The sequence below is a fragment of the Oncorhynchus mykiss genome, chromosome 4, assembly GCF_057628025.1.
Source record: "Oncorhynchus mykiss isolate SJ-2025 chromosome 4, ASM5762802v1, whole genome shotgun sequence".
In the NCBI taxonomy this organism is placed as follows: domain Eukaryota; kingdom Metazoa; phylum Chordata; class Actinopteri; order Salmoniformes; family Salmonidae; genus Oncorhynchus; species Oncorhynchus mykiss.
In genome coordinates this window covers 80,599,343-80,625,000 of record NC_143025.1, presented here as the reverse complement: position 1 = coordinate 80,625,000, position 25,658 = coordinate 80,599,343, and the positions used below count along the sequence as shown (strand labels likewise).

At 43.1% G+C, this 25,658-nt stretch overlaps 1 protein-coding gene across 2 annotated transcripts in view; it reads right to left on the bottom strand.

Annotated features, from left to right (window-relative positions):
• The window catches only part of LOC110522497 (synaptosomal-associated protein 25-A), a 42,636-nt gene extending 18,588 nt beyond the window's left edge, over nucleotides 1-24,048 (bottom strand). For both annotated transcript variants that reach the window (XM_090233476.1, XM_036976093.2), the window contains exons 1-4: nucleotides 23,807-24,048; nucleotides 7,188-7,331; nucleotides 5,345-5,386; nucleotides 2,902-2,950 (exon numbers count right to left, since the gene is read on the bottom strand). In XM_090233476.1, the coding sequence (XP_090089602.1) occupies nucleotides 2,902-2,950; nucleotides 5,345-5,386; nucleotides 7,188-7,259 (163 nt within the window). In that variant the 5' untranslated portion in view covers nucleotides 7,260-7,331; nucleotides 23,807-24,048. The remainder of the gene's footprint in view (nucleotides 1-2,901; nucleotides 2,951-5,344; nucleotides 5,387-7,187; nucleotides 7,332-23,806) is intronic.
• Nucleotides 24,049-25,658: the final 1,610 nt, after the last annotated feature.

Here is a 25,658-nt window from a genome sequence, read left to right as displayed (position 1 = left end):
GGATGATAAAGATATGGAGGGATGACAAAGATATGGAGGGATGATAGTGATATGGAGGGATGATAAAGATATGGAGGGATGATAGTGATATGGAGGGATGATAAAGATATGGAGGGATGATAAAGATATGGAGGGATGACAGAGATATAGAGAGATGATAGAGATATGGAGGGATGATAAAGATATGGAGGGATGATAGAGATATGGAGGGATGATAAAGATATAGTGGGATGATAGTGATATGGAGGGATGATAAAGATATGGAGGGATGATAAAGATATGGAGGGATGATAGAGATACGGAGGGATGATAGTGATATGGAGGGATGATAAAGATATGGAGGGATGATAAAGATATGGAGGGATGACAGAGATATAGAGAGATGATAGAGATATGGAGGGATGATAAAGATATGGAGGGATGATAGAGATATGGAGGGATGATAAAGATATAGTGGGATGATAGTGATATGGAGGGATGATAAAGATATGGAGGGATGATAGTGATATGGAGGGATGATAGAGATATGGAGGGATGATAGAGATATGGAGGGATGATAAAGATATGGAGGGATGATAGAGATATGGAGGGATGATAAAGATATAGTGGGATGATAGTGATATGGAGGGATGATAAAGATATGGAGGGATGATAGAGATACGGAGGGATGATAAGGATATGGAGGGATGATAGAGATACGGAGGGATGATAGAGATACGGAGGGATGATAAGGATATGGAGGGATGATAGAGATACGGAGGGATGATAAAGATATGGAGGGATGATAGAGATACGGAGGGATGATAAGGATATGGAGGGATGATAGAGATACGGAGGGATGATAAAGATATGGAGGGATGATAAAGATATGGAGGGATGATAGAGATACGGAGGGATGATAAGGATATGGAGGGATGATAGAGATACGGAGGGATGATAGAGATACGGAGGGATGATAAAGATATGGAGGGATGATAAAGATATGGAGGGATGATAGAGATACGGAGGGATGATAAAGATATGGAGGGATGATAGAGATACGGAGGGATGATAAGGATATGGAGGGATGATAGAGATACGGAGGGATGATAAAGATATGGAGGGATGATAAAGATATGGAGGGATGATAGAGATACGGAGGGATGATAGAGATATGGAGGGATGATAGAGATACGGAGGGATGATAGAGATACGGAGGGATGATAAAGATATGGAGGGATGATAAAGATATGGAGGGATGATAGAGATACGGAGGGATGATAGAGATATGGAGGGATGATAGAGATACGGAGGGATGATAGAGATACGGAGGGATGATAAGGAATGAGCAGATTACAGTGAGTCTGTAATCAAGGTCCTCAGTCGTGGGCTTTCCCCATTAGGATCTGATCACAGCAGTCGAACCGGCCAATCAGAAGGCTAGATTGAGGCTAATGCCTTCCGGCAGGACAATTATGTCCTCTGGTCAATCCAAGCACAACAAACCAGTGGTAATGCCAATAAACCACTACGCACACACTGGTTGAATCCACGTTGTTTCCACGTCATTCCGATGAAATGATGTTTAACCAACGTGGAATAGATGTTGATTTGATGTCTGCGCCCAGTGAGAAGTTTCAACTGAACCAGGGTTTAGGCCATGTTATTAGTTTCTCTATATAACATTTGTTATTGGTCACTATCAGGTGTAAATCAAGTCTGCATTCTTTGTCTGCTTTATAGAGTAACAAGACTTTAAGGAATATGGCTAACACAGTAGTCCTTTAGAGGAGTACAGTGTGTTAAACATGTTGACTTGTACTGTTAGCTTGTGTGGCTGCGTCTTTTCATGACATGCCATAATCCAGTGCATTCACAAACTGCATTCAACCAGGGATGATACAAAAGTCTGTTCAATTGTTAGTGTGTAAATCCATGGAAGAATGAGAATGAATTTTGTGGTTAAATGGGTCCTTGGTTTACTTCCCCAACTCTGAGACAGAACCGGTTTTATCACTGCACCTTTGACACGTTGGCCTACTGTTTGGTTGGTGGCCTTTTAGGGATAAAACCCCATGACTGGAACAATTCACCCAAATTATGGATAAGTGGGCTTCTCTAATTCAACTTTTGGCACAGAAGTATAATGGAGACTTAAATATAGTAAATAAGGGTGGTTGCTGCGGTGTTTGGCCTGAGAATGTTTTGAGGTATACTTGTTGTCTTTGGGGTAAGAAAGCAGAGAAAAGCTGTTAGCGAAGCGAATGAAAAACTGTTAACGAATCCAAAGAAAAGATGTTAGCAAAACCAAAGAATATATAAGTTAGTGAAACCAAGGTAATGAAGTTAGCGAACCAAAGAATATATAAGTTAGTGAAACCAAGGTAATGAAGTTAGCGAACCAAAGAAAATATGTTAGCACACCAAGAAAAAGCAGTTAGCAAACAAAACCAAAAGTTAGAAAACGGAAAAAAAAAGAGTTGTTAGTTTCTTCATCAGGTTTCAAAGGAATTGTTGACCTGCAGTGGAATTCATAATAAAGCATGCATTAGGGCAGAAATTAAAATAGAGGAAATCACTGTTTCAAAGGGGTAGTTGGAGAAAACCTTAGTTATGAACTGGCATGTAATGGATATGAGCAAGTACACAGCAAACAATTCAAACATCAAGAATATCTACATTTCTTTGTTTACATTTAACGTCTAAAAGATAACCATATGAGTTTTTTTGTAACTTCATCCATATATCTGTCTATTTCAATGTACAAAGCACTTGAAAATAACTCAAGTTGAAATATACGGTAGGACCTGTCGTTCTAGCTAACTACTTCAAAACATGCACTGTTATGTTATTCATAGCTAAACATCAGATACAAGGCTGGGAACGTCGTCCCATTGGGTTTCCCTTCTCCAAGACACTTACCTCCTTGCTCATCCAGCATAACCAAGGTCCTGATACCAGCATCTTTACTCTAATCCCCAAACACCACAGCGAAGAGAGGTGAAGAAGGAAGGGACGAATGGAAGGAAATAAAGAGAAAGAGAGGTCAGATCACAAAGGGCGGGTACGGACGCCTTATAGAATACAGATTAGAGTGCAAGGCAACATGATTGGAAAACAGGAGGAGACCATCAGAATAAAACCCACCTCAAGCCTTAGGCAAAGTTAGACCAAGGTCTTGCCATTTGCTCAACTTAAAATCTCTCAAGAAACAGTAACATTGTCCGAATCGTGACAGCCTGAGAATATTAGCATTATCTAAGCGTTTCTGGTGTGATTTTAAACTGGATTGGCCAACCTGTGTGTCTTTGACTTTACTGCAATGGTTAGCGCTTCGGGTTTTAATGTTGTAGGTGTTTATGTTTAAAAATGTAGATATTGAGGGAAAGTGGGGTCACCTGTTACCCTCCTGTGAGAGGAAGTGGGGTAGTATTGATCAGGTTCAGAGGTTATAAGCCAGGGAACATTAACCCTTTGTTTGGTATGACACATTGTAAATATCTGACATACAAAGACGATTGATAAAAAAATCCTAAATGAAAAGCTTGGCATCAGATTGAAAGCTGATAATAATGCCAAAATCAGACTTTACGCCTATTTACGATGCAGGCACCATCTCCTTTCTTACAGCAGCCTGTACACTGCTATTCTATATCTGTGCCAGATCATTTCACCAATCCCAGCAGTGGATTACAGTGCACTTGGAGACCTTGGGGTTCTGAAACTACATGAATAGCCAGCCCAAACCACTCTCCGCAGGGTCGGTAGAAAACTACATGAATAGCCAGCCCAAACCACTCTCCGCAGGGTCGGTTTTCAGGGATACAGTATTTTCAAGCTAACTTCCGTTTCCCCTGAAAAACGGGTGTGGGACTCTGTTCAGGCATCTTTTTTACACCTGCTATGTTAGGTTAGCCAACACTATCCATATTAGTAATCGATTAGCTTTAGATACAGATACAGTATGGACCTCTGACCAGTGTGCAATGTGGCTAACAAAACATAACCCTCCTGATATCATGGAGACTTTTACAGTTCCTGGCTGACTAATAAACATGGAACCTGGTGTGGAGCATAGGCAGCATAAAAAGACACCCTGCCTCCCCATGCCTCTCATTCCTGCCTCCTCAGCAGTTTACAAGGAAGAGAGCATCAAATTTTGGGGCAAGGGGGAGCAATAAGCCACAACTGCAGTGTATAAATTATTCTGTAATTTAGCATTCCACTTCCCAGAGAAATCCCAAGTTGGTTAATATGACTCCCAGGGGAGTCTTCTTGGCACAATTGAATACGATCCCCATAGTGCACTGCACTGAACCCCTCAGCTTGGCTCAGCTTGGCTCGATACTATCACCTTATGCAACCCGTATGGATGGAGATGGATACCCCTGGATTCTATCATTATGTATTTGGAAATGCAGATCCATTTTTGTTTGTATGAAAAAGAGAATTTGCTCACCTAAATATTATGACGACAGAGAGAGATAATCACTTTAATCAAATAGAATCTGTGTTCTGGACCTGTGCGGTGATACACTTTTATCGCAAATCATCTGATTAATCATCGCAGTCTAACTGTCCCTCTCTTCGTCTCTTGCTCCCTCTCTCCATTATCCTCCATTTTCTCTTTTGTCAGACAGTCCCTCCCTCTATCTTCATCTACACTTGTCTGTTTGTCATGTCCGAGGTGCTGTTATCCTTCTCTCTCTCCCCTCTCCCCTCTCTCTCTTGCTCTCTCTCTCCCTCCCTCTATCTCTCCCTCTCTCCCCTCTGTCCATCTCTCCCTCTTCCCTCTCTCCCTCTCTCCCTCCAGTGATGACAGGGAAGTGCTGTGCTGTGCAAATTCGGTGAGATATATGAACTGATGATCAATATGACCTTGAGATATGCAGCACAAGGCTGTCATCAGAGACCTGTTATCTCTCTGTTCTCTGTTCTCTCCCTCCCTATCCCTCTCTCTCTCTTCTGATCTCTCTCTCTCTCTCGCTCTCTCTTCTGATCTCTCTCTCTCTCTCGCTCTCTCTTCTGATCTCTCTCTCTCAGTCTCTCTTCTGATCTCTCTCTCTCTCTCTCTCTCTCTCTATCTCTCTCTCATCTCCCCTCTTCTTACCAAGATAACATTTCAAAACTCTCAACAGTGTTATTTTAACACTGTATTAGTGGGACTCATACGAGCACTGTAAAAGTGATACATTTAACAGTTAAATGTGCTCCAGTGAATTTGCTGTGCCAGGCAGATCCTGGTTCTGTACATGTAAGAACACACAGTGCACGTCTTACCCATGTCAATACTGTGCACGGCTCGGCATTGTATTCTGGCTTGGCGTTGTGAACACTGTAAGTATGAATGGTGTCTTTCTCTTACCTCTTCCACCAGCTGTAGCATACGACGAGTGCTCTCCAGTGACTGTGGACAGAAAAGAGAAGAAACATGAGAACTGGAAAGCATCAGAAGACATGACAAATATGAGTGGAGGTTGAGATTCAGGTCTAGATATCACCATATGGTCTACTCTAGATATCACCATATGGTCTACTCTAGATATCACCACATGATCTACTCTAGATATCACCATATGGTCTACTCCAGATATCACCATATGGTCTACTCTAGAAGCACCACATTTGTTTGTTTGTGAAATACTTAAGATACTTAAGTACTTGAGGTACTTAACTGTTACCCATAAATGATTGATATTGAGATAAAAATGATTGCATTGGACCTTTAAGGTTAAAATAAAAATATAATGTTGTGTATCAGTAGGGTGAATTGTTACAATGACCATCATGGAAATGACAGAACTCGGATGTAGCTACAGGGATTCAGATATTACATATGTTTATTTAGAGGCACAAAAAAACACAAAATCACAATTATGCACAATCATGACAATACTGTGCAAACAATACATTTAAAAGGTTTGGAAGCATTACTGAACTTGTATTTTAAATACATTTGTATTTAAATAAGATTAAAACAGTGCTTATATTTATCAGTATCATTCAAACTGTTGTAAACCATGTTGTAAAATAACTGCATATACTCTACATTGAATGCTCGGGATCAATTTCCCAACCCCCTTTTCAACCTCTTCTACTGTTGGCCAGCTAGCAAGCTAGCGAGCGATAGCGGCATGCTCCAATTTTTTCTCTAAATAGAGATCATTAAGCATGTGGCTGTGAGGCTCTGGCTGTACTGGGGTTGTGGGGTTTCTGTGGGAGCTGTGATATCTTATCCCTTTTGCATGGCTGCAGCTCGGATCCGCTCTGTGAGGCAGCTCACTGCACTGCTGAGCCCCCGGGGATGGGGGAGGGAGGAGACACAGCCCGGGCTCACAGGCTGAGCCTCAACCCTGTAACGTTTACAGTCAGCCTCTCTTCTACAGTCAGCTTCTCCCCCACTCCCCCACACCCATCAGAAACCAAATGACCACCACTATACTCTGAATCTCAGAGATACGGCTTCAAGATGGCAGTTGTGTAAGAAACGTCTCAAGGTGAGATGTTGTTTAGCATTAGCGACGTGATTGGACACAGAGAGAGAGAAAACTGTGATTGGAACCACCATTTTATGTCCTGGTTGTGTTGCATGTGTGTGTGTGTGTGTGTGTGTGTGTGTGTTTAATATTCTGCTCAGCTGTGAAAGTGTGAGTCATCGGAGAGGCAGGAGAAATGTGGGCTAGGCTGCTGCAGGCTAGTACGGAGGTTGCTGGCAACACACACACACACACACGTACAAACTAACACACACACACTTCACTGTTACATAAAACTGGATGCAGTTGGACCTTCCCTCCACCTGACACACAGACCCTGGCATCGAGCAGCCGATGAGGCCAACAGCACATTACCCTTCTCTATAGGAGCTGGCTGCTGTCAGGATGAGGTCATCTAGTGGGCCATCTTATGGTAATGTGTGACACTATAACGTGTACAGTCATTTGAGGTGGAAGATGTATTTAACTGGATCTGTAGATTTTATGTCAAGTGGAGAGTGAGGAATGAGTTTATCATCAATTCTACAGCTAAAGCATACACCTTTTATTCCAAGCTCATCTTTTCATATTTGTTTTACGTGTAGCGGTTGCATATGCCTATTTCTGGATGATTTTCTGTGTACTCCCTGAAGGCTTGAGTGTCTCTCACGTGTCTATAAATCTGTTGAAGATGTGGTAAACAGTAGCATGGGTAGGGGTTGTGTTGCTCACCTCATCTCCAAGCTGGTCGGCGCGTTGCTGCATATCCGACAGCTCATTGCGCATGTCCAAGTCTTCAGCCATGGCTACTGGCTGTATGGGGTGGAGTTGGTCTCCAACGGGAAAGAATAGATCCTACTGGGAGGCCGGGGAAGACTAGCGGAGGAAAGGAGACACAAAACAACAGATGTTATCATGCTAAGCTAAATAACGTATTTTAGCACGCTAAGCTAGACATTTTATTTAGTCTGCTAAGCTAAACGACAGCCTTTAGCATGTTAAGCTAAACAAGTATGTTCCCAGAGCTAAGGTTACGTTCCAATTGACATACTAGAATACCACTTAGAATGCGTGCCAAATACATTGCTTCAGTGCTAGTGTAGATATTTGTGTCTTTTTAGGAAGCGTGCTACATCATGTAATTTTCTGAGATGTGTTTTGCCCAATGCCACAGTAATTAACTACACATCAAAGGTGAATCTACCCCCCCTCTATTTTCTTGGATCTCAGGCGAATGAACGGCAGTCGCTTTCCATCTGCAGTCCCTGGAACAGTTAGAACCCAGTATAGTAGAGGATTAGTGACTGCAACAGCATTTGTTCCACTTAATGATAAGGAAGTGTGCAAGTCATTGATGTTTGCAGAATGATGGCAGTCTTAGAGAGTCAAGTCGAAGGGATATTGTGGGTTAGCTAGCTCGAACCCTGGACACTGTAAGCCTGTGCTGTGTTTCCCTGTAGGCCAGAATCATTAGAGGTTCAATCATACAGTAGACAGCAGTGGAGGCTACTGAGGGGAGGACGGCTCAATGGAATGGTATCAACCACACGGAAACCATGTTTTTGATGTGTTTGATACCATTCCATTGACTCCATTCCGGCCATTATTATGAGCCGTCCTCCCCTCAGCAGCCTCCACTGCCAGACAGGGGTTGGATCTCTCCTCAGTAGCACCCACTCACATTCACTGAGGGATTGACGACAGTCATTGTTCACCTTGCTAAATATAATAGTGGGGCAATCGTATCGGGATGCACGTCACAGAATATATGTACCCTTCACAGTAAGGCTCCGCTGATTACTATAATAAATCATCTTTACAAGGGTAACCTAACAACATCGAAATCACCAACGTTAAAGTTATGTGTAGTAGTGTACAATATTATGTGTCAGAGAGTGTATCATCGTTCGTGACAAGGCAATCCAGATTCTATTCCATATTCTGCCCTCCAGATCGTTCTGTCCCCTTGCAGTTGGAGCCTACATGTGTCTTGGGAATCTCACGACATCTGCGGTTGTAACAAGCGCCACATCTTTCCTACAGTAATCTTAAAGATGTATTACAGTAATCAGTAATCTTTAGTACAGTATCATAAAGCCATCTTCCTCTTGGTAACTGACTAGGTCATATACTGTAATATATGACTCCTACATACAGATATACATATTCTCATGCAGAAGTGACCATATTATCATGTTAACAAAATACAGTATCACTCATAACCTTTTTTACAACCACTGGAGAGCTATCCCACTGGGTACAGACGTCAGTTCAATGTCTAGTTTTAATTTACATTTGGTTGAGTTGTCAATTAACGTGAATTCAATGTGAAATGAACAAAAAAATGTCACTGTCTTGTCAGTGGATTTAGGTTGAAAGTTGGGTGAAAAGAAGATGAAATTCCCTGATGACTTTTTTCTAATCCAATCAGTTTTCCACCTTGATTCAACATCAACGTCGTCACATTTAATTGTTTTGTTGAAATGACGTGGAAACAATGTTGATTCAACCAATTTTTGTCCCATGGGATCTTTGTACACAAAGCACACAGTATGTTCGCTTTCCTCCCTCCATAGCTTTTCTTTAGACGTTTCCTTCTCCTGCATTGCTAAACATGACCAGCGGCCATCTTGGATTACAGAAATCTCTTACCGACTGGGCAGCAGCAGAAGCAGTGCCTTTTAAATAAAATTAGATTGAAAAACAGGGCATCAACATTTGTTACCAGAGAAAGAAAGGCTTTCATCTCAAACACAAACAGGCTGGATTCTCTCTCTGGAGCCCCTCAAGGCTGCCTGTTATCCCCTCTGCAGTTTACCGCTGAAACTAGCACATCAACCAGTCCTAAACTGAGGGGTGCAGAGGGCAACTGGAAACATGCCATCAATTAATAGATTTTTAATAAACCAATTAATTAATTATTCAATCAACCTATTGAGTCATATTATTTAATCCGGCTATTAATTGAACGTTTTCACAATGGACTAGAGATATGTGTCTGTGAACCATTTAGCTTCTGATCTAAAGATTCCATTTAGATTCTGATCTATTTAGATTGAGATCTGATGAGACCGTTGTCATTATGAGTGTGAACTACAAGCCCAGGGTTTATCACCTCTCTTGGACATTGTGAAGACGTGATTCATGCTGAGGGAGCATCCACTAGGGTTGTTGTCACAGAAACATGGATAACCCTTGGAGACGTGTCATAACTAGTTGAGACTTTAAACACAGCTAGGACATAACCTGGCCTACATACTGTATATGCTACAGTACATACACTCCTCGTTACTATGTAGAGAGCTTGAAAGCACTTGGAAAAACCCTATATAAAAAAGTACTATATAAATCCAATCCTCTGACTTCAAATATATGTATAACACAAGAGAACAATATCTAAGGTATCATGTGAAAATCTATTCAACTGAATTACTTATTTGCAGTGCAAATAGATTGGGAATCTAAGTGGGAATCAGCAGGTAATATTCAGATAACACAAGGAACTCTATTCAATCGGTAAAGCGTTACAGATAGCATGCTAGAAATGTAAAGGTCATTTCCTATTGAGCCGACATCTGCAGAGTTTACCGTGAATCCAGTTTCCGCCAACATGGGAATATTACATTTTTATCATGCTGCAACACGATACGGATTGAATAGAGCCCAAGGTAAACATGCTGCTACACAATCAACCTACAAATCTGGACCACAGAATCAACACAATCAATGTGTGAGGTTGAACGGTCCACGTCCATCTCCACTGACAGATAAACAGGAAGCTTTATGTTACTCTCAGATCCAGCAGAGAGAGAATGGGTTTCTGTCATGTTAACAAGGTCAGACACATTTACTGATTGGCTCAGCTAATTTACTATGATTTACTCTCTTCTGTTTCCCTCTGACAGCTGCCAGACATCTGCCTCTGAGACAGACACGCTGCCTTATTCTTTACCTTCCTCGACCTCCTTCCCCTCCCTCCCCTCCTCAAGCCCATCCACTATCTAATCTATCCATCTACCTCCCTCTTTCCCTCCAAATCTCATCCTCTACCTCCCTCTTTCTATCCAAACCTCATCCTCTACCTCCCTCTTTCTATCCAAACCTCATCCTCTACCTCCCTCTTTCTATCCAAATCTCATCCTCTACCTCCCTCTTTCTCTCCAAACCTCATCCTATACCTCCCTCTTTCCCTCCAAACCTCATCCTCTACCTCCCTCTTTCCCTCCAAACCTCATCCTCTACCTTCCTCTTTCTATCCAAACCTCATCCTCTACCTCCCTCTTTCTCTCCAAACCTCATCCTCTACCTCCCTCTTTCTCGCTATACCTTGTCCTCTACCTCTCTCTTTCTCTCCAAACCTCATACTATACCTCCCTCTTTCTCTCTAAACCTCATCCTCTACCTCCCTATTTCTCTCCAAACCGTATCCTCCACCTCCCTCCCTCTTCCTTTCAAAATCCAAAATGCTGGTGAATGTTTCATTTGGGATTCGTAGGAAGCACCAAATATCTGCAGAGGAAGCATAATATCATTAAAACATGTCTGTGGAGATGTTTTCCAGTGTCATCCTCTTATTGATGATTCTAACACACATCAGATTCTCCCCCACTGCTCCATGCAAGCCACTGCTAGGCCTAACTGACTATCTGTCCTGATACAAGCTAAGACAAACTCTCTCTCTCTCTCTCTCTCTCTGTATCTCTCTCTGTATCTCTCTCTGTATCTCTCTCTCTCTCCCTCTCCCTCTCTCTCTCTCTCTCTCTCTCTCTCTCACACACACACACACACACACACACACACACACACACACACACACACACACACACACACACACTATAGGGAGTGTTTAACTGAGCTTTGCTGAGTATAGCATCATTTCATTATGGCAGCAGACAATATGTTGTTAAATGTTTTATATGACAGCTCTTACATTTCCCAAGGTAACAAACACTGTGTTCGCTTCTAGTTGACTAAAGACTTATTAATGAGATGTTAAAAAAAGAATGAATAAGATATTAAAAAGCAGTTAATCAGTTAATGCATCTGTTACTTTTACAATTTCCACATTTTAAAACGTAACTGTCAAAGATACTGTATTATATAACAGGCACCCTTCATAGACGCTATGGCTGAGCTACAGTCAAGCAGCTATAATCACTGCAGGTCCAGTAATGAAAAATATTGAGATGGCTTCATTCGAATTCCCCACACGTTCCCTTATCTTATGAGGCGGCCATATTTCATGCCTTGTCCAATCACAGAGTACTTACAGAATGCTCTCCCGACCCCAACCCCCACCCCCACCCCTGTCGGCTGGCTCTCCCTCGTGTGCCTGCAAATGATCTCGCCTGGAAAACTTAAAATGACTGTACACGTATTCATCAAATAAAGACCCTGCCTTGTACAGAACCACAAACACATTACCGTGCTGTCTGAAATCAAAATGAACGAGGGAATGAGAATTCCAAGGAGGTGCTTTAAATTCCTCAGGGATGCGTTCCGTGCCCTGATCGAAACTTCAGCTAAAGCTAACTGCCTTCGTCATTCATTCAGTGGGCAGCAGCTATGTGGTTGACTCAAGCACCCAGACCAAACAAATGTTCAGTTAGACTGGCATTTCCTAACCTTACAGACAAACCGACACATGGTCTGTTCTGACAATAGACAGAATCATTGTTCTGCTCCAACACTTAAACAGAGAATAGCTCTTTGTCTCTGTGTGTGTGTTTGTTTGCGTGCATGCATGTTGGCATGCTCACAGTGACCCTTTGTTTGCAACGGCTGCCATTTTCTCTTCTTCCTCTGGTTAATCTCAGTCTTTGCTCCAGCTAATACCACACACAGTATCCACCACAACAACACCATTTACACATCAATATGTGCTCTGTAGTGTATGTTTAATCTGTGAGATACTAGCCCATGGAATAAGAATGAGTCCTCTTTAAATCATCGTAAGCTAAAGAAGCGTATTGTGAGGATGTTTTTGAAATAGGGTCATCTCTCTTCTGGTCATCTCTCTTCTCATCTCTCTTCCCGTTAACACTGGGATATAAAGTAACTGACCCTGCTGTTTACACTGGGATATAGGGTAGCTGACCCTGCTGTTTACACTGGGATTTAAGGTAGCTGACCCTGCTGTTTACACTGGGATATAGGGTAGCTGACCCTGCTGTTTACACTGAGATATAGGGTAACTGACCCTGCTGTTTACACTGGGATATAGGGTAGCTGACCCTGCTGTTTACACTGAGATATAGGGTAACTGACCCTGCTGTTTACACTGGGATATAGGGTAACTGACCCTGCTGTTTACACTGGGATATAGGGTAACTGACCCTGCTGTTTACACTGGGATATAAGGTAGCTGACCCTGCTGTTTACACTGGGATATAGGGTAGCTGACCCTGCTGTTTACACCGGGATATAAGGTAACTGACCCTGCTGTTACCCCGGGATATAGGGTAACTGACCCTGCTGTTTACACTGGGATATAGGGTAACTGACCCTGCTGTTCACACTGGGATATAAGGTAGCTGACCCTGCTGTTTACACTGGGATATAGGGTAGCTGACCCTGCTGTTTACACCGGGATATAAGGTAACTGACCCTGCTGTTTACACCGGGATATAGGGTAACTGACCCTGCTGTTTACACTGGGATATAAGGTAACTGACCCTGCTGTTAACACTGGGATATAGAGTAGCTGACCCTGCTGTTTACACTGGGATATAAGGTAACTGACCCTGCTGTTTACACTGGGATATAAGGTAACTGACCCTGCTGTTTACACCGGGATATAGGGTAACTGACCCTGCTGTTTACACTGGGATATAAGGTAACTGACCCTGCTGTTTACACTGGGATATAGGGTAACTGACCCTGCTGTTTACACTGGGATATAGGGTAACTGACCCTGCTGTTTACACTGGGATATAAGGTAACTGACCCTGCTGTTTACACTGGGATATAAGGTAACTGACCCTGCTGTTTACACCGGGATATAGGGTAACTGACCCTGCTGTTTACACTGGGATATAAGGTAACTGACCCTGCTGTTTACACTGGGATATAGGGTAGCTGACCCTGCTGTTTACACTGGGATATAAGGTAACTGACCCTGCTGTTTACACTGGGATATAGGTTAACTGACCCTGCTGTTTACACTGGGATATAAGGTAACTGACCCTGCTGTTTACAATGGGATATAGGGTAACTGACCCTGCTGTTTACACTGGGATATAGGGTAACTGACCCTGCTGTTTACACTGGGATATAGGGTAACTGACCCTGCTGTTTACACTGGGATATAGGGTAGCTGAACCTGCTGTTTACACTGGGATATAGGGTAACTGACCCTGCTGTTTACACTGGGATATAGGGTAGCTGACCCTGCTGCTTACACTGGGATATAGGGTAACTGACCCTGCTGTTTACACTGGGATATAAGGTAACTGACCCTGCTGTTTACACTGAGATATAGGGTAACTGACCCTGCTGTTTACACTGAGATATAAGGTAACTGACCCTGCTGTTAACACTGAGATATAGGGTAACTGACCCTGCTGTTTACACTGGGATATAAGGTAGCTGACCCTGCTGTTTACACTGGGATATAGGGTAGCTGACCCTGCTGTTTACACTGGGATAGAAGGTAACTGACCCTGCTGTTTACACTGGGATATAAGGTAACTGACCCTGCTGTTTACACCGGGATATAGGGTAACTGACCCTGCTGTTAACACTGATATATAAGGTAACTGACCCTGCTGTTTACACTGAGATATAGGGTAACTGACCCTGCTGTTTACACTGGGATATAAGGTAACTGACCCTGCTGTTTACACTGGGATATAGGGTAACTGACCCTGCTGTTTACACTGGGATATAAGGTAGCTGACCCTGCTGTTTACACTGGGATATAGGGTAGCTGACCCTGCTGTTTACACTGGGATAGAAGGTAACTGACCCTGCTGTTTACACTGAGATATAAGGTAACTGACCCTGCTGTTTACACTGGGATATAGGGTAACTGACCCTGCTGTTTACGCTGGGATATAGGGTAACTGACCATGCTGTTTACACTGGGATATAGGGTAGCTGACCCTTCTGTTTACACTGGGATATAAGGTAACTGACCCTGCTGTTTACACTGGGATATAGGGTAACTGACCCTGCTGTTTACACTGGGATATAGGGTAGCTGACCCCGCTGTTTACACTGGGATATAGGGTAACTGACCCTGCTGTTTACATTGGGATATAAGGTAACTGACCCTGCTGTTAACACTGAGATATAAGGTAACTGACCCTGCTGTTAACCCTGAGATGTATGGTAACTGACCCTGCTGTTTACACCTGAGATATAGGGTAACTGACCCTGCTGTTTACACTGGGATATAGGGTAGCTGACCCTGCTGTTTACACTGGGATATAGGGTAGCTGACCCTGCTGTTTGCATTCATGACCTTCTCACACCACTCAGGCCGTTTCAAAAAGCTGATTGTCCTCTCAACATCACCTCTCTACAGTTGATTGTCCTCCTCCAATCCCCATTACAAAAACACACACAAAAAGGTGTACCTGCTTCTCATCCATCAATCAGCCAACTCTTCCTGAAATAGTCAGAACCAAAACTCATATTGTGGAGGTACTATTGAGGTAGTGTGATAACACATGTTTTCTGTCAATATGTTTGATTAAAGCTTGCGGTGCCAGAAGCAATGGAGCCTATGGAATAGTCCCAAAGGTGCAAACCTCGCCCATCTGCTGGCCCTTCAGAAAGCAGCAACTAAATCAAATGCTCAAATAAGTACTTGAAAGAAAACAAATACTATCTCCCCATGTACTGCAGAGCAGAAGCCCTATCTCCCCATGTACTGCAGAGCAAGAGCTCTATATCCCCATGTACTGCAGAGCAGAAGCCCTATCTCCCCATGTACTGCAGAACAGAAGCCCTATCTCCCCATGTACTGCAGAGCAGGAGCTCTATCTCCCCATGTACTGCAGAGCAGGAGCTCTATCTCCCCATGTACTGCAGAGCAGAAGCCCTATCTCCCCATGTACTGCAGAGCAGAAGCCCTATCTCCCCATGTACTGCAGAGCAGAAGCCCTATCTCCCCTCTGACGGTGGCAGTCACCTCTGCGGTCTCCTTGTGTAGTGTTACGGTTAGGGCCAGGGAGGCACCAGCTGGGCTGGTCAAAACTAGCTCATTCCCTTCCTCTTGGGAACATTAACTAACAGCAGACTGCCCCCGGAGGGCCTGTGAAATATGACAAATATGACGAACACAACAAAGAGCGGCCGCCGCAGAGGTCGGCAATGGACGGGCGAAGAGAGGAGAGAGGTGGGAGGGGGGAGTGAGGGGAGAGAGGTGGGATGGGGGAGGGAGGTGGGATGGGGGAGAGAGGGGAGAGAGGTGGGATGGGGGAGAGAGGGGAGAGAGGTGGGATGGGGGAGAGAGGGGAGAGAGGTGGGAGGGGGGAGAGAGAGGAGAGAGGTGGGACAGGGGGAGAGAGAAGAGAGGTGGGACAGGGGGAGAGAGGAGAGAGGTGGGATGGGGGAGAGAGGGGAGAGAGGTGGGATGGGGGAGAGAGGTGGGAGAGATTGGATGGGGGAGAGAGGGGAGAGAGGTGGGAGGGGGGAGAGAGAGGAGAGAGGTGGGACAGGGGGAGAGAGGAGAGAGGTGGGATGGGGGAGAGATGGGAGAGAGGTGGGAGGGGGGAGAGAGGGGAGAGAGGTGGGATGGGGGAGAGAGGGGAGAGAGGTGGGATGGGGGAGAGAGGGGAGAGAGGTGGGAGAGAGAGGAGAGAGGTGGGATGGGGGAGAGAGAGGAGAGAGGTGGGATGGGGGAGAGAGGGGAGAGAGGTGGGAGGGGGGAGAGAGGGGAGAGAGGTGGGAGGGGGGAAAAGTGGGAGGGGTGGTAAGAGAGGTGGGAGGGATGGGGAGAGGGGTGGGAGGGGGTAGAGAGGTGAGATAGGTGAGATGGATTAGGAGAGGGGTGGGGTGAGGTTGGGAAAATAGTGAGAGAGGAGAGAAGGGAGAGAATGGGAATGAGAGGTTATGGGAGAGGCAGGAGGAGACAACCTGTTACGAGACGATAGATCTATAGAGAAAACCTGAACCTACTGTACCAAACACTAGAGCTGGGATATGATCTGAACCTACTGTACCAGACACTAGAGCTGGGATATGATCTGAACCTACTGTACCAGACACTAGAGCTGGGATATGATCGGAACCTACTGTACCAGACACTAGAGCTGGGATATGATCTGAACCTACTGTACCAGACACTAGAGCTGGGATATGATCTGAACCTACTGTACCAGACACTAGAGCTGGGATATGATCTGAACCTACTGTACCAAACACTAGAGCTGGGATATGATCTGAACCTACTGTACCAGACACTAGAGCTGGGATATGATCTGAACCTACTGTACCAGACACTAGAGCTGGGATATGATCTGAACCTACTGTACCAGACACTAGAGCTGGGATATGATCTGAACCTACTGTACCAAACACTAGAGCTAGGATATGATCTGAACCTACTGTACCAGACACTAGAGCTGGGATATGATCTGAACCTACTGTACCAGACACTAGAGCTGGGATATGATCTGAACCTACTGTACCAAACACTAGAGCTGGGATATGATCTGAACCTACTGTACCAGACACTAGAGCTGGGCGATATGGACAAAAATACATTTTAAGATAAATTGACTGAATCAACACCATAACGATAAATAGTTTATAACAATGTCCACCAGTTTTTTATACTACCCTTCAAACTACTACTGCTAGTTTGAATGTAGTAGCTATCAATTGTCCCAACAATCACCCATATTAGCAAACTTCATTTTAAACTTCACATTTCTCTAGTATAGCCTATTTATCATAATGAACGATATTAGCTAAATGTCCACAATAAGTGGTCGGTTTGGTCGGTGTCGATCATTTTCAGTTTATTGTTCCAGCGCTACGAGACGGGTCGCAGCCTGTTTTGAATTAAAAGCATGACCTTCCAGTTTTTAATGGACTGAGCCAATAAAACTGTGTCGAGATGCACAGGCACGCCGAAACCTGCAGCAGAAGCTTTTTAATGTTGTGATATTTGATGGAATTGAATGGCAAGGGGCACATTGAAGCACCCAATCCCCATCCCTGCAAGGAACATGCAGATACAATTACAGATGGTTTACTGATGCTGTGGTAATAGATAATCAAAGTGTTTTGTCTTAATCAATATTGATTTGTTTCATTATCCCCGTAATCATTTTTTGTCTCTGGAATGTGTTTGTACTGTAATACAGCCTATTCAGATTCTTACCCCACAAGGTTCCATTCAAACACGTTGATGTTCCAATTCCGTGAACACATTCATGGCTTATATTTGACTGATTTATGGCAATTTTCCCCACATAATTTATCTGTGTTCCAAATGGATAGGCTGTCATCTGGGACACATTGAATTATGTGGGGAAAATTGCCATGAATCAGTCAAATAAGCCCCAAAATGTAATTTCTCAGTTGTCCAGCGACAGCAGCCTCAGTAGCCAAGATGTGGCAGCATTAGAGGCTATTAAATATTTGAGGAGTCATAAAGACAAAGACATTAAAAAGCAATTAGTTGGCCCCCGGGCCAAGAAACACATTCTGACAAGACCCTCACTCACAATATCTAATAATATTAGCTATGTCTGAATGACATCGTATTATTCCCTAGTGCACTCATTGAATTACATACAGGATCTCTGCTATTCTTCTTCTCTTCCTCTTCTTCTTCTGCCCAATCCCCCATGATTATCTTTACATTTGGTTAAATATTAACATGAATAGGTGTTAATACATGTAATAAGCATGTTCTAACCTACTATTTAGTACATGTTACTAGTAGCAAGAAAAAGAGAGAGATGTGCATAATCCACTATGAAAAAGACTTCAGACAGAGAGAAAAATAACTCATTATGAGTGTGAATCCAGTCAAGACAAATATGCATTGAGCTGATTGGCCAGGCAGGAAATTGAAGCATGTTACCTACAATTGTCCCTAATTGATATTCTCTATATTCCCATGAAGCTTTAGCTCAGTGAACCAACATCTGCATCATTATCATATTACGGCTATACGAAGAACACACACACACACACACACACAGATTAGATCAAATCAAAATCTCTCAGGCAAATCAAATGTGTGTGTGCACGCGCATGCATGCGTGCAGGCGAGAGAAAGAGAAAGAGAGAAAGAGAGAGAGAGAGGAGAAAGATCCAATCCCAGGCAGTGATATGACAATAAAGCCAATGTATTGCATACAGACAGAGGGTCATTACTAATTCACTATGAATTCTGATCAGGCAGTTCTAGGTACAGTATGTGCAAGCCAGAATAAAGTAAGTAGCCTTGGCTCACAACAGCAGGAGCCAATCTCCTGTTTCTATAGTGTGATGTACAAGCAACCCCCTGGACAGGATACTAGTCTATCACAGGGCCTTACCCCCAATCCTCCTTAACGCTGAGTGCCAAGCAGAAACACATAGGGTCCCATAATTGTTTATTTTTTACTCTCTTTTATATGACTTGCCTGGGGATTGAACCCCCAACCTTCCAATCTTAGGGCAGACAGTCTAACAACAAGCCAGAAAAACCCGGGCATAATCTACCAGAACCCCCACTGCCTGCACTGCAGCATCATAAATTACCCAGCCTCAGATTGACAAAGGTAGAGCAACAATATCACCACAGAGACTCGCTTCATTGGCTTCTGAATAAGATACAGTAATGGTGTTGAATGCAGCCCAGAGTCAACACAATACTAATGAGTATCTAGCATATTGTCAGGCACCTGAGCTCACTATAGGACATGTAATGGTGAATGGCCCAAGCACATTCATGTTGACGAGACCAGATGACTTGGTTAATAACGTGGTTCACTGAAGAAGGGATTCGATGGCGATGTCCGTGCTTCAGTCCAGACCAGGGAGGTTTCAACCAATCATATGCCTCGTAACTCAACACAGAGGAATCCTTCCATCATACAACTGACTGGGAAGATGCTATCTGTGGTCACAGCAACTTGCAGCACTAGACTTACTACTGTTGCAGTCTGCGTCATACCCTGTTACTGGCAGGCCTGCTCACACCATATGTCTTGCCATCACTGACCAATGTAATGTTCTAAAAACAGAGATAGTTGATGAGGTCTATGAAAACCAACAACTATTCTTTACAAAAGCTTTGATGATATATGTGCTGTATGATTTGGAGAAGGTCCAACAACAAGAAGACAAACAATATTTACCAAAGATAACTCACCCTAATCACATTTGGGCATCTCTACTCGGAAGTAAACATTTAGTAGATGTACTACTGTACCTGCAGTGGATTAAATGTTTTGATGCATTGTCATTGCAGTATAGAAGATTAAAGGTACAATCTCTCTTACTCGTCTCTATCTCTCTATTTCTCTCTCTCTTTCTCTCTCTCTCTTTCTCTCACTAATCCTTTCATTCACCATTATCTTCTCTTTTCCATAATTCTGAGGAACATCAGCCCCTCTTCTGATTGGTGGGTGGTGGGAAGAGAGGATAATGGGAAAAACCCCAGTAGCACCAGAGAAGAAGAGCTCAGATGGTAACAGCCCGCAGAGTGACACTCCAGCATCTCTCACTATTATTACCAGTGAATAATTGTTAGCAACATGCTCTGTGGGGGTCCATGGGTTAGGTTTCTGGCTATATAAACACAATTTGATTGATTGAATAGCTGAATAGTGCAATGCAGCTCAGTAAAGTACATTGAAAACCAACAACCATGTTGGTGACTGACATTTGCAGGAAATATAACTATATGACTGTCAGCCAAATGGAATCATTAGTTGGAGCCAACATAACATTATACAACTATCTCAAAGACTGCAGCGCAAGGTGACATCATAGCTTCTCTGTTTCATCTTCACTATAAAGACTCTCTTACTTTGGGTATAGAAGAATTCTACAACATCTTCTACCAAAATTGTACAACTCCTTTGTCCCAGAGCTGATGCAGACTTGCTATCGAGAGATTCTCCCATCGATGTGTCCCAGCCATGTGTCATAGGCAGTGACGGAGGGAACGCGCCAAAGTCCTCAATCTTCGGACATCGCCATAGCTTCCTCTGCTCTACAGCAGCAGCCATTTTGTCTTACTGTTTACTACCTGATTGTCTCAGGGAAAATGAGACTAACTCCCTTGTGGTAAAATGTAGATGCCAAATCCTCTCCCCTCCTCCTCTTGTTCCACTACTGTCATCAGGTCAAAGGCAAGGTTAACTCTCTTGGTGAAACTGATGCTACTGGAGTAGGCCTTTGTTACGTAGTGAAACAGAATACGCTGTACCTGATAGAAGCCTATACATACTCTGAAAAGCTTAAACATAGTGTTGGATTGAATCTTATCATATACATACTCTGAAAAGCTTAAACATAGTGTTGGATTGAATCTTATCATATACATACTCTGAAAAGCTTAAACATAGTGTTGGATTGAATCTTATCATTTACATACTCTGAAAAGCTTAAACATAGTGTTGGATTGAATCTTATCATGCAACATACTTTAATGTTTCCACGTATGTGTTAGATCTTATAGGTTTCTGTATTGATAATAGCCTACACAAAAATTGCCAGATTATGATATCAATACAGTCAATCCCCACACATATTTTGCAAACGGCACCATATTCCCTACAAAGTGCACTACTTTTGACGCGAGCCCTATGGGCCCAGGCCAAAAGTAGTGCACTAAATATGGAATAGGGTGCCCTTTGGGATGCAAAATACAGTACTTCCTGACTGAAAACCTAATCTACAGTCCTTTTCCAGGGCCATGAACCTAGAATAGCGTCCACTAGTCTACGTTGGTCAGAACAGCACATTACTCAACATCAATACAGACCTCATTATGGAGATACCATCACACACAGTCCCCCTGACATCGAGCAAAATGCACGATTCTTCAGCTTCCTCAAGGCATACAGTACATCACAAATGCATGTCGAATTACAATAGAATGCCATAGTCATTTCAGTTGACAAGCATCATTATCAATCAGGAACAGTAAGGCATTTATTCATTGGTGTGTTTGGTAAAAAAAGGTGCATTCATTAATCCAAAAGGCTGCAATCATATAGATTGTGATATTAGTTCAATGTTCTGAAATCGATTCACTCCCAACGGACTTCTTGGCCAAATGTCTATTTCATTATAGCTTTTTAGGGGGACATTTGGTAATTGTCGGCAGTCATTTACTGATATCTGGAGAGTATATGCTCAGAAAAAATAGGGATAGCCGCATGCACCAATACGCACAATGCACAGTTCAGCAAATCTTCAAAAACCATTGATTTCTGAGGCAGTTGATGATTCTATAGATTTCAGCTCGGTATACCAGACACACACATAGAGAGAGAGAGAGCAGCTATATGTACGAACAATAGGCTGTTCCGAAAAACAATCAACCGCTACCGCTGGGTGATGGTATGTGAGTCACCATTTACTCGTGGAAAAAGCCCTATAGTGCCGCCCACGCTCTGCAGTCAAACCGATGGAAGCCGCATGATGCGATATGGTAGGCTATAGCAGCCATGTCAACCGAAAGCATGCGTTTCATGTTCTTTTTTTTGTCAGCTCAACATGGGCCCTCTCAACACTCTATTCAATGCTGGTTTCATTTAATATCTAACGGCCTGTTACTAGCTTCTCCATTTTGATATTATCTCTCTCTCCCTCTCTGTCTCTTTCTTTCTGTCCCTGTCTCTCTCTCTGATGTTATGGCACAAGAGGCTGAAAACTCTCAGGTAGAGCAATGGGGAGATGCGACGGTGGTCCAACATCACGTGGTGCTGAAATCTAAAAACAGTATTTCCAGGTGCGACCTGCGAAGAAGAGCACGTAAGGAGCACGTGACCTACATAACTAATTTGCCGCAAACCTTAAAGGTCTGGTCAGCAATCAACCAACGTTCCATTGAGCCATGATGGAGAGAAGACCATTTAAATGCACATACATCATAACAGATTTGGTGTCAATTTCACCACATGCTTCGTGCTTGACAAGTCAAGGATCTCATCTGTGGTTTGATGTAGTCGAGGTGCAGTGCATATACGTATAGGATGGCGTGGATGGATGGGGGCTATAGGATGTCATAGTGCGGGTTTCACCGTCCTCCCCCGCTCTTCTCGCCTCGAGCCCCCGCCCATCCTCTAGCACCGGGAAGACACAGACGTAAGTACCGATGCTTCGTCACCTAAATGGCATGGCAGGGATGTGGCCATTTTGACGCAACAAACTGAGTAGGCTACAGCCAGCGAGCACGGACGGGCGTACATATATAGTGGCATATTCATGAAGAATGTCGGTCGTGTCCCCCCCCCCCCCCCCCCCCCCCCCCCCCTCCCCTCCTCCCATCGACATACTCTGGCGCAGTTTACTATAATGACATTCCCTAAATCATTTGAGGACCCCTTCTTTCACCCCTTTGGGATGTTTCTCCCCAACTGCATTTTTAACGCACATTAGGCTCTAAATCTGCACTAAATCACCCCCACTTTTGATTTGATAGACTTACTATCATTCACGATTCCCCTGCGGCATCAGCAGTGGGCTGTTGCCTACCCACATTTGAGAAGCGGTCGTAAAATACCATCCTCTTAAGCATCACTCGCGGGAGTGATAAACCAGCTCTGCGCAAAATTCCCAAAAGCTTCTTAATATACACACGTTTCAAAGCATGCTGGTGCAAAACACAACAAGTCATATCTAATACGGTTTGAATATCTAATAAAGCCGTGTATTTGTTTAATTTATTGTGCGTGTTCGTCTGCTTATTTTCTGAGCAAGTTTGCGAGCAAGAAAGACAACAGCGCAGCCGAGCCCCAGCTGTCATTGTCCAAGGTGCTGAAACGCAGAAAACGCCCACACCTTACGCATTAGCACATACAGCATCCTTCAATTTCAGAAAATCGACTGCTCGTGGAGATTTACACGCACAGCACAAGGTTCATGTATTTAGAAAGAGGCAAACCCCGGCATGACTTTCTCTAATAACTATACACATAGCCTATAATTGATATATTTCAAAATCAGGCATGCGAATTAAACAAAAAGGCAACGAATAAACCTTTATTAATCAAGTTGACCGTCATGCCGGGTTTATCAAAACATATCCTCCGATGCTCTCAATCGAAAACGGCTTCACAATTCAAAACCGAGTACTTCATTTTGTACTGAAAATATTTTGGTGAAAACCCCCGAAAATAAAACATTTGCGTTATAATAGAAAAGAGAAATCTAAAGTGTTCTCTTACCTGTACCGTGGTCAGGTGGCTTGCAGTCAGCAGGAGGAAATGTCTGCGTATTTCAACAACTAACCGATATCACTCCCGTTCTGTGTAGACTGGATTGCTGCAAAGGCACTGCGCGTGGTTGATACCTCCTCAGTTCTTCAATGGAACGCAGCAGCTCTGCCCTAGTCAAAGATGGCAGTCGCTTTTGACGTCAGCAGCTTTTAATAGATAGGCCTATCTGTCAAAAAGAGAGGCACTTCTGCAAGCTTGGTAGTGGGCAGCTGCATGCGCACCGGTAACTGCTCAACGGAAATCGCCATGTATTTTTTGGGGCAAACAACAACCTGTGAATGTGTTTACATGTGTCGTGTCATCATGTTATCACATTTCAGCCATCGATTCTAAACAGTTTCTCCCCCAAAACAGATATTTATGTAGAATTATTTCTGTCGCTTTATGATGAGAAATAGGTAGCACAATAGAATAGATAGGCCTACACATGCTCGGTATGACGATATTATTGAGGATCTACTACTAACGTGTGATTTAGTCCTATTGAAACAAACAGCACCCGCACAACAACATAACCATATTCGATGCTCTGAAACAGAATTGTGAATAGTCTATAGCGTTATACTACTGGGTGGTCGTTACTTTCTCTAACAACAATGACGCATTTATTTTTTATCTCTTGACATTTTACAGTCATTATTTTCCTGACTCACCCACATTTTAACCTAACAATGCACACTGCATTTCAGTCACTGTGAATCCCAAACAAAACAGAAAGAAAACAAGTAAAGGTTTGAATCACTATTCTAACTTCTGTAAATTAGTGGAGGACGGGTTGGTTGTCCCATGGGTTGGTTGTCACAGTGCTAATTACTCCCAATCTAAATGGAGTTGTGTAATCATTTTAAAGTTAAAATGTGTGAATTCGTTTAAAACTTCTTCAGGATTGGTGGGTCCCCTGTGGGACGTTGAGCTAACGTAGGCTAATGTGATTAGCATGAGGTTGTAAGTTATACAAACATTTCTCAGTACATAGACATATCTGATATTGGCAAAAAGCTTAAATTCTTGTTAATCTAGCTGCACTGTCCAATTTACAGCAGCTATTACAGTGAAAGAAAACAAACTATTGTTTGAGGAGAGTGCACAGTTTTGATCATGAAAAGTTATTAGTAAAGCAATTTAGCACATTTGGGCAGTCTTGATACAACATTTTGAACAGAAATGCAATGGTTCATTGGATCAGTCTAAAACGTTGCACATACACTGCTGCCATCTAGTGGCAAAAATCTAAATTGCAGCTGGGCTGGAATAATATATGATGGCCTTTCTCTTGCATTTCAAAGATGATGGTACAAAAAAATACAAAAGAATGGTTGGTTTTGTCTTTGTATCATCTTTTACCAGATCTATTGTGTTATATTCTCCTACATTCATTTCACATTTCCACAAACTTCATAGTGTTTCTTTTCAAATGGTACCAAGAATATGCATATCCTTGCTTCAGGGCCTGAGTTACAGGCAGTTAGAAAATTTAAAAAAAGGGGTGGATCCTTAAGAACTCATCCACCTGGTCAATTCATGTCAGCATGACAAAACATTGAGCGGATGGGAATTAGTGTTTTTCATAGGTGAAGGTTAAAAAAAATTATTGGAATTTTCTTTATAAATGTTTGAATTATGGGCGTATCCATGAACAATTATGTTGTTGGGGATGGTTGTCACATGGAATGTGGGGTTGGTTGTCACATGGAATGTGGGGTTGGTTGTCACATGGAATGTGGGGTTGGTTGTCACATGGAATGTGGGGTTGGTTGTCACATGGAATGTGGGGTTGGTTGTCACATGGAATGTGTTGGTT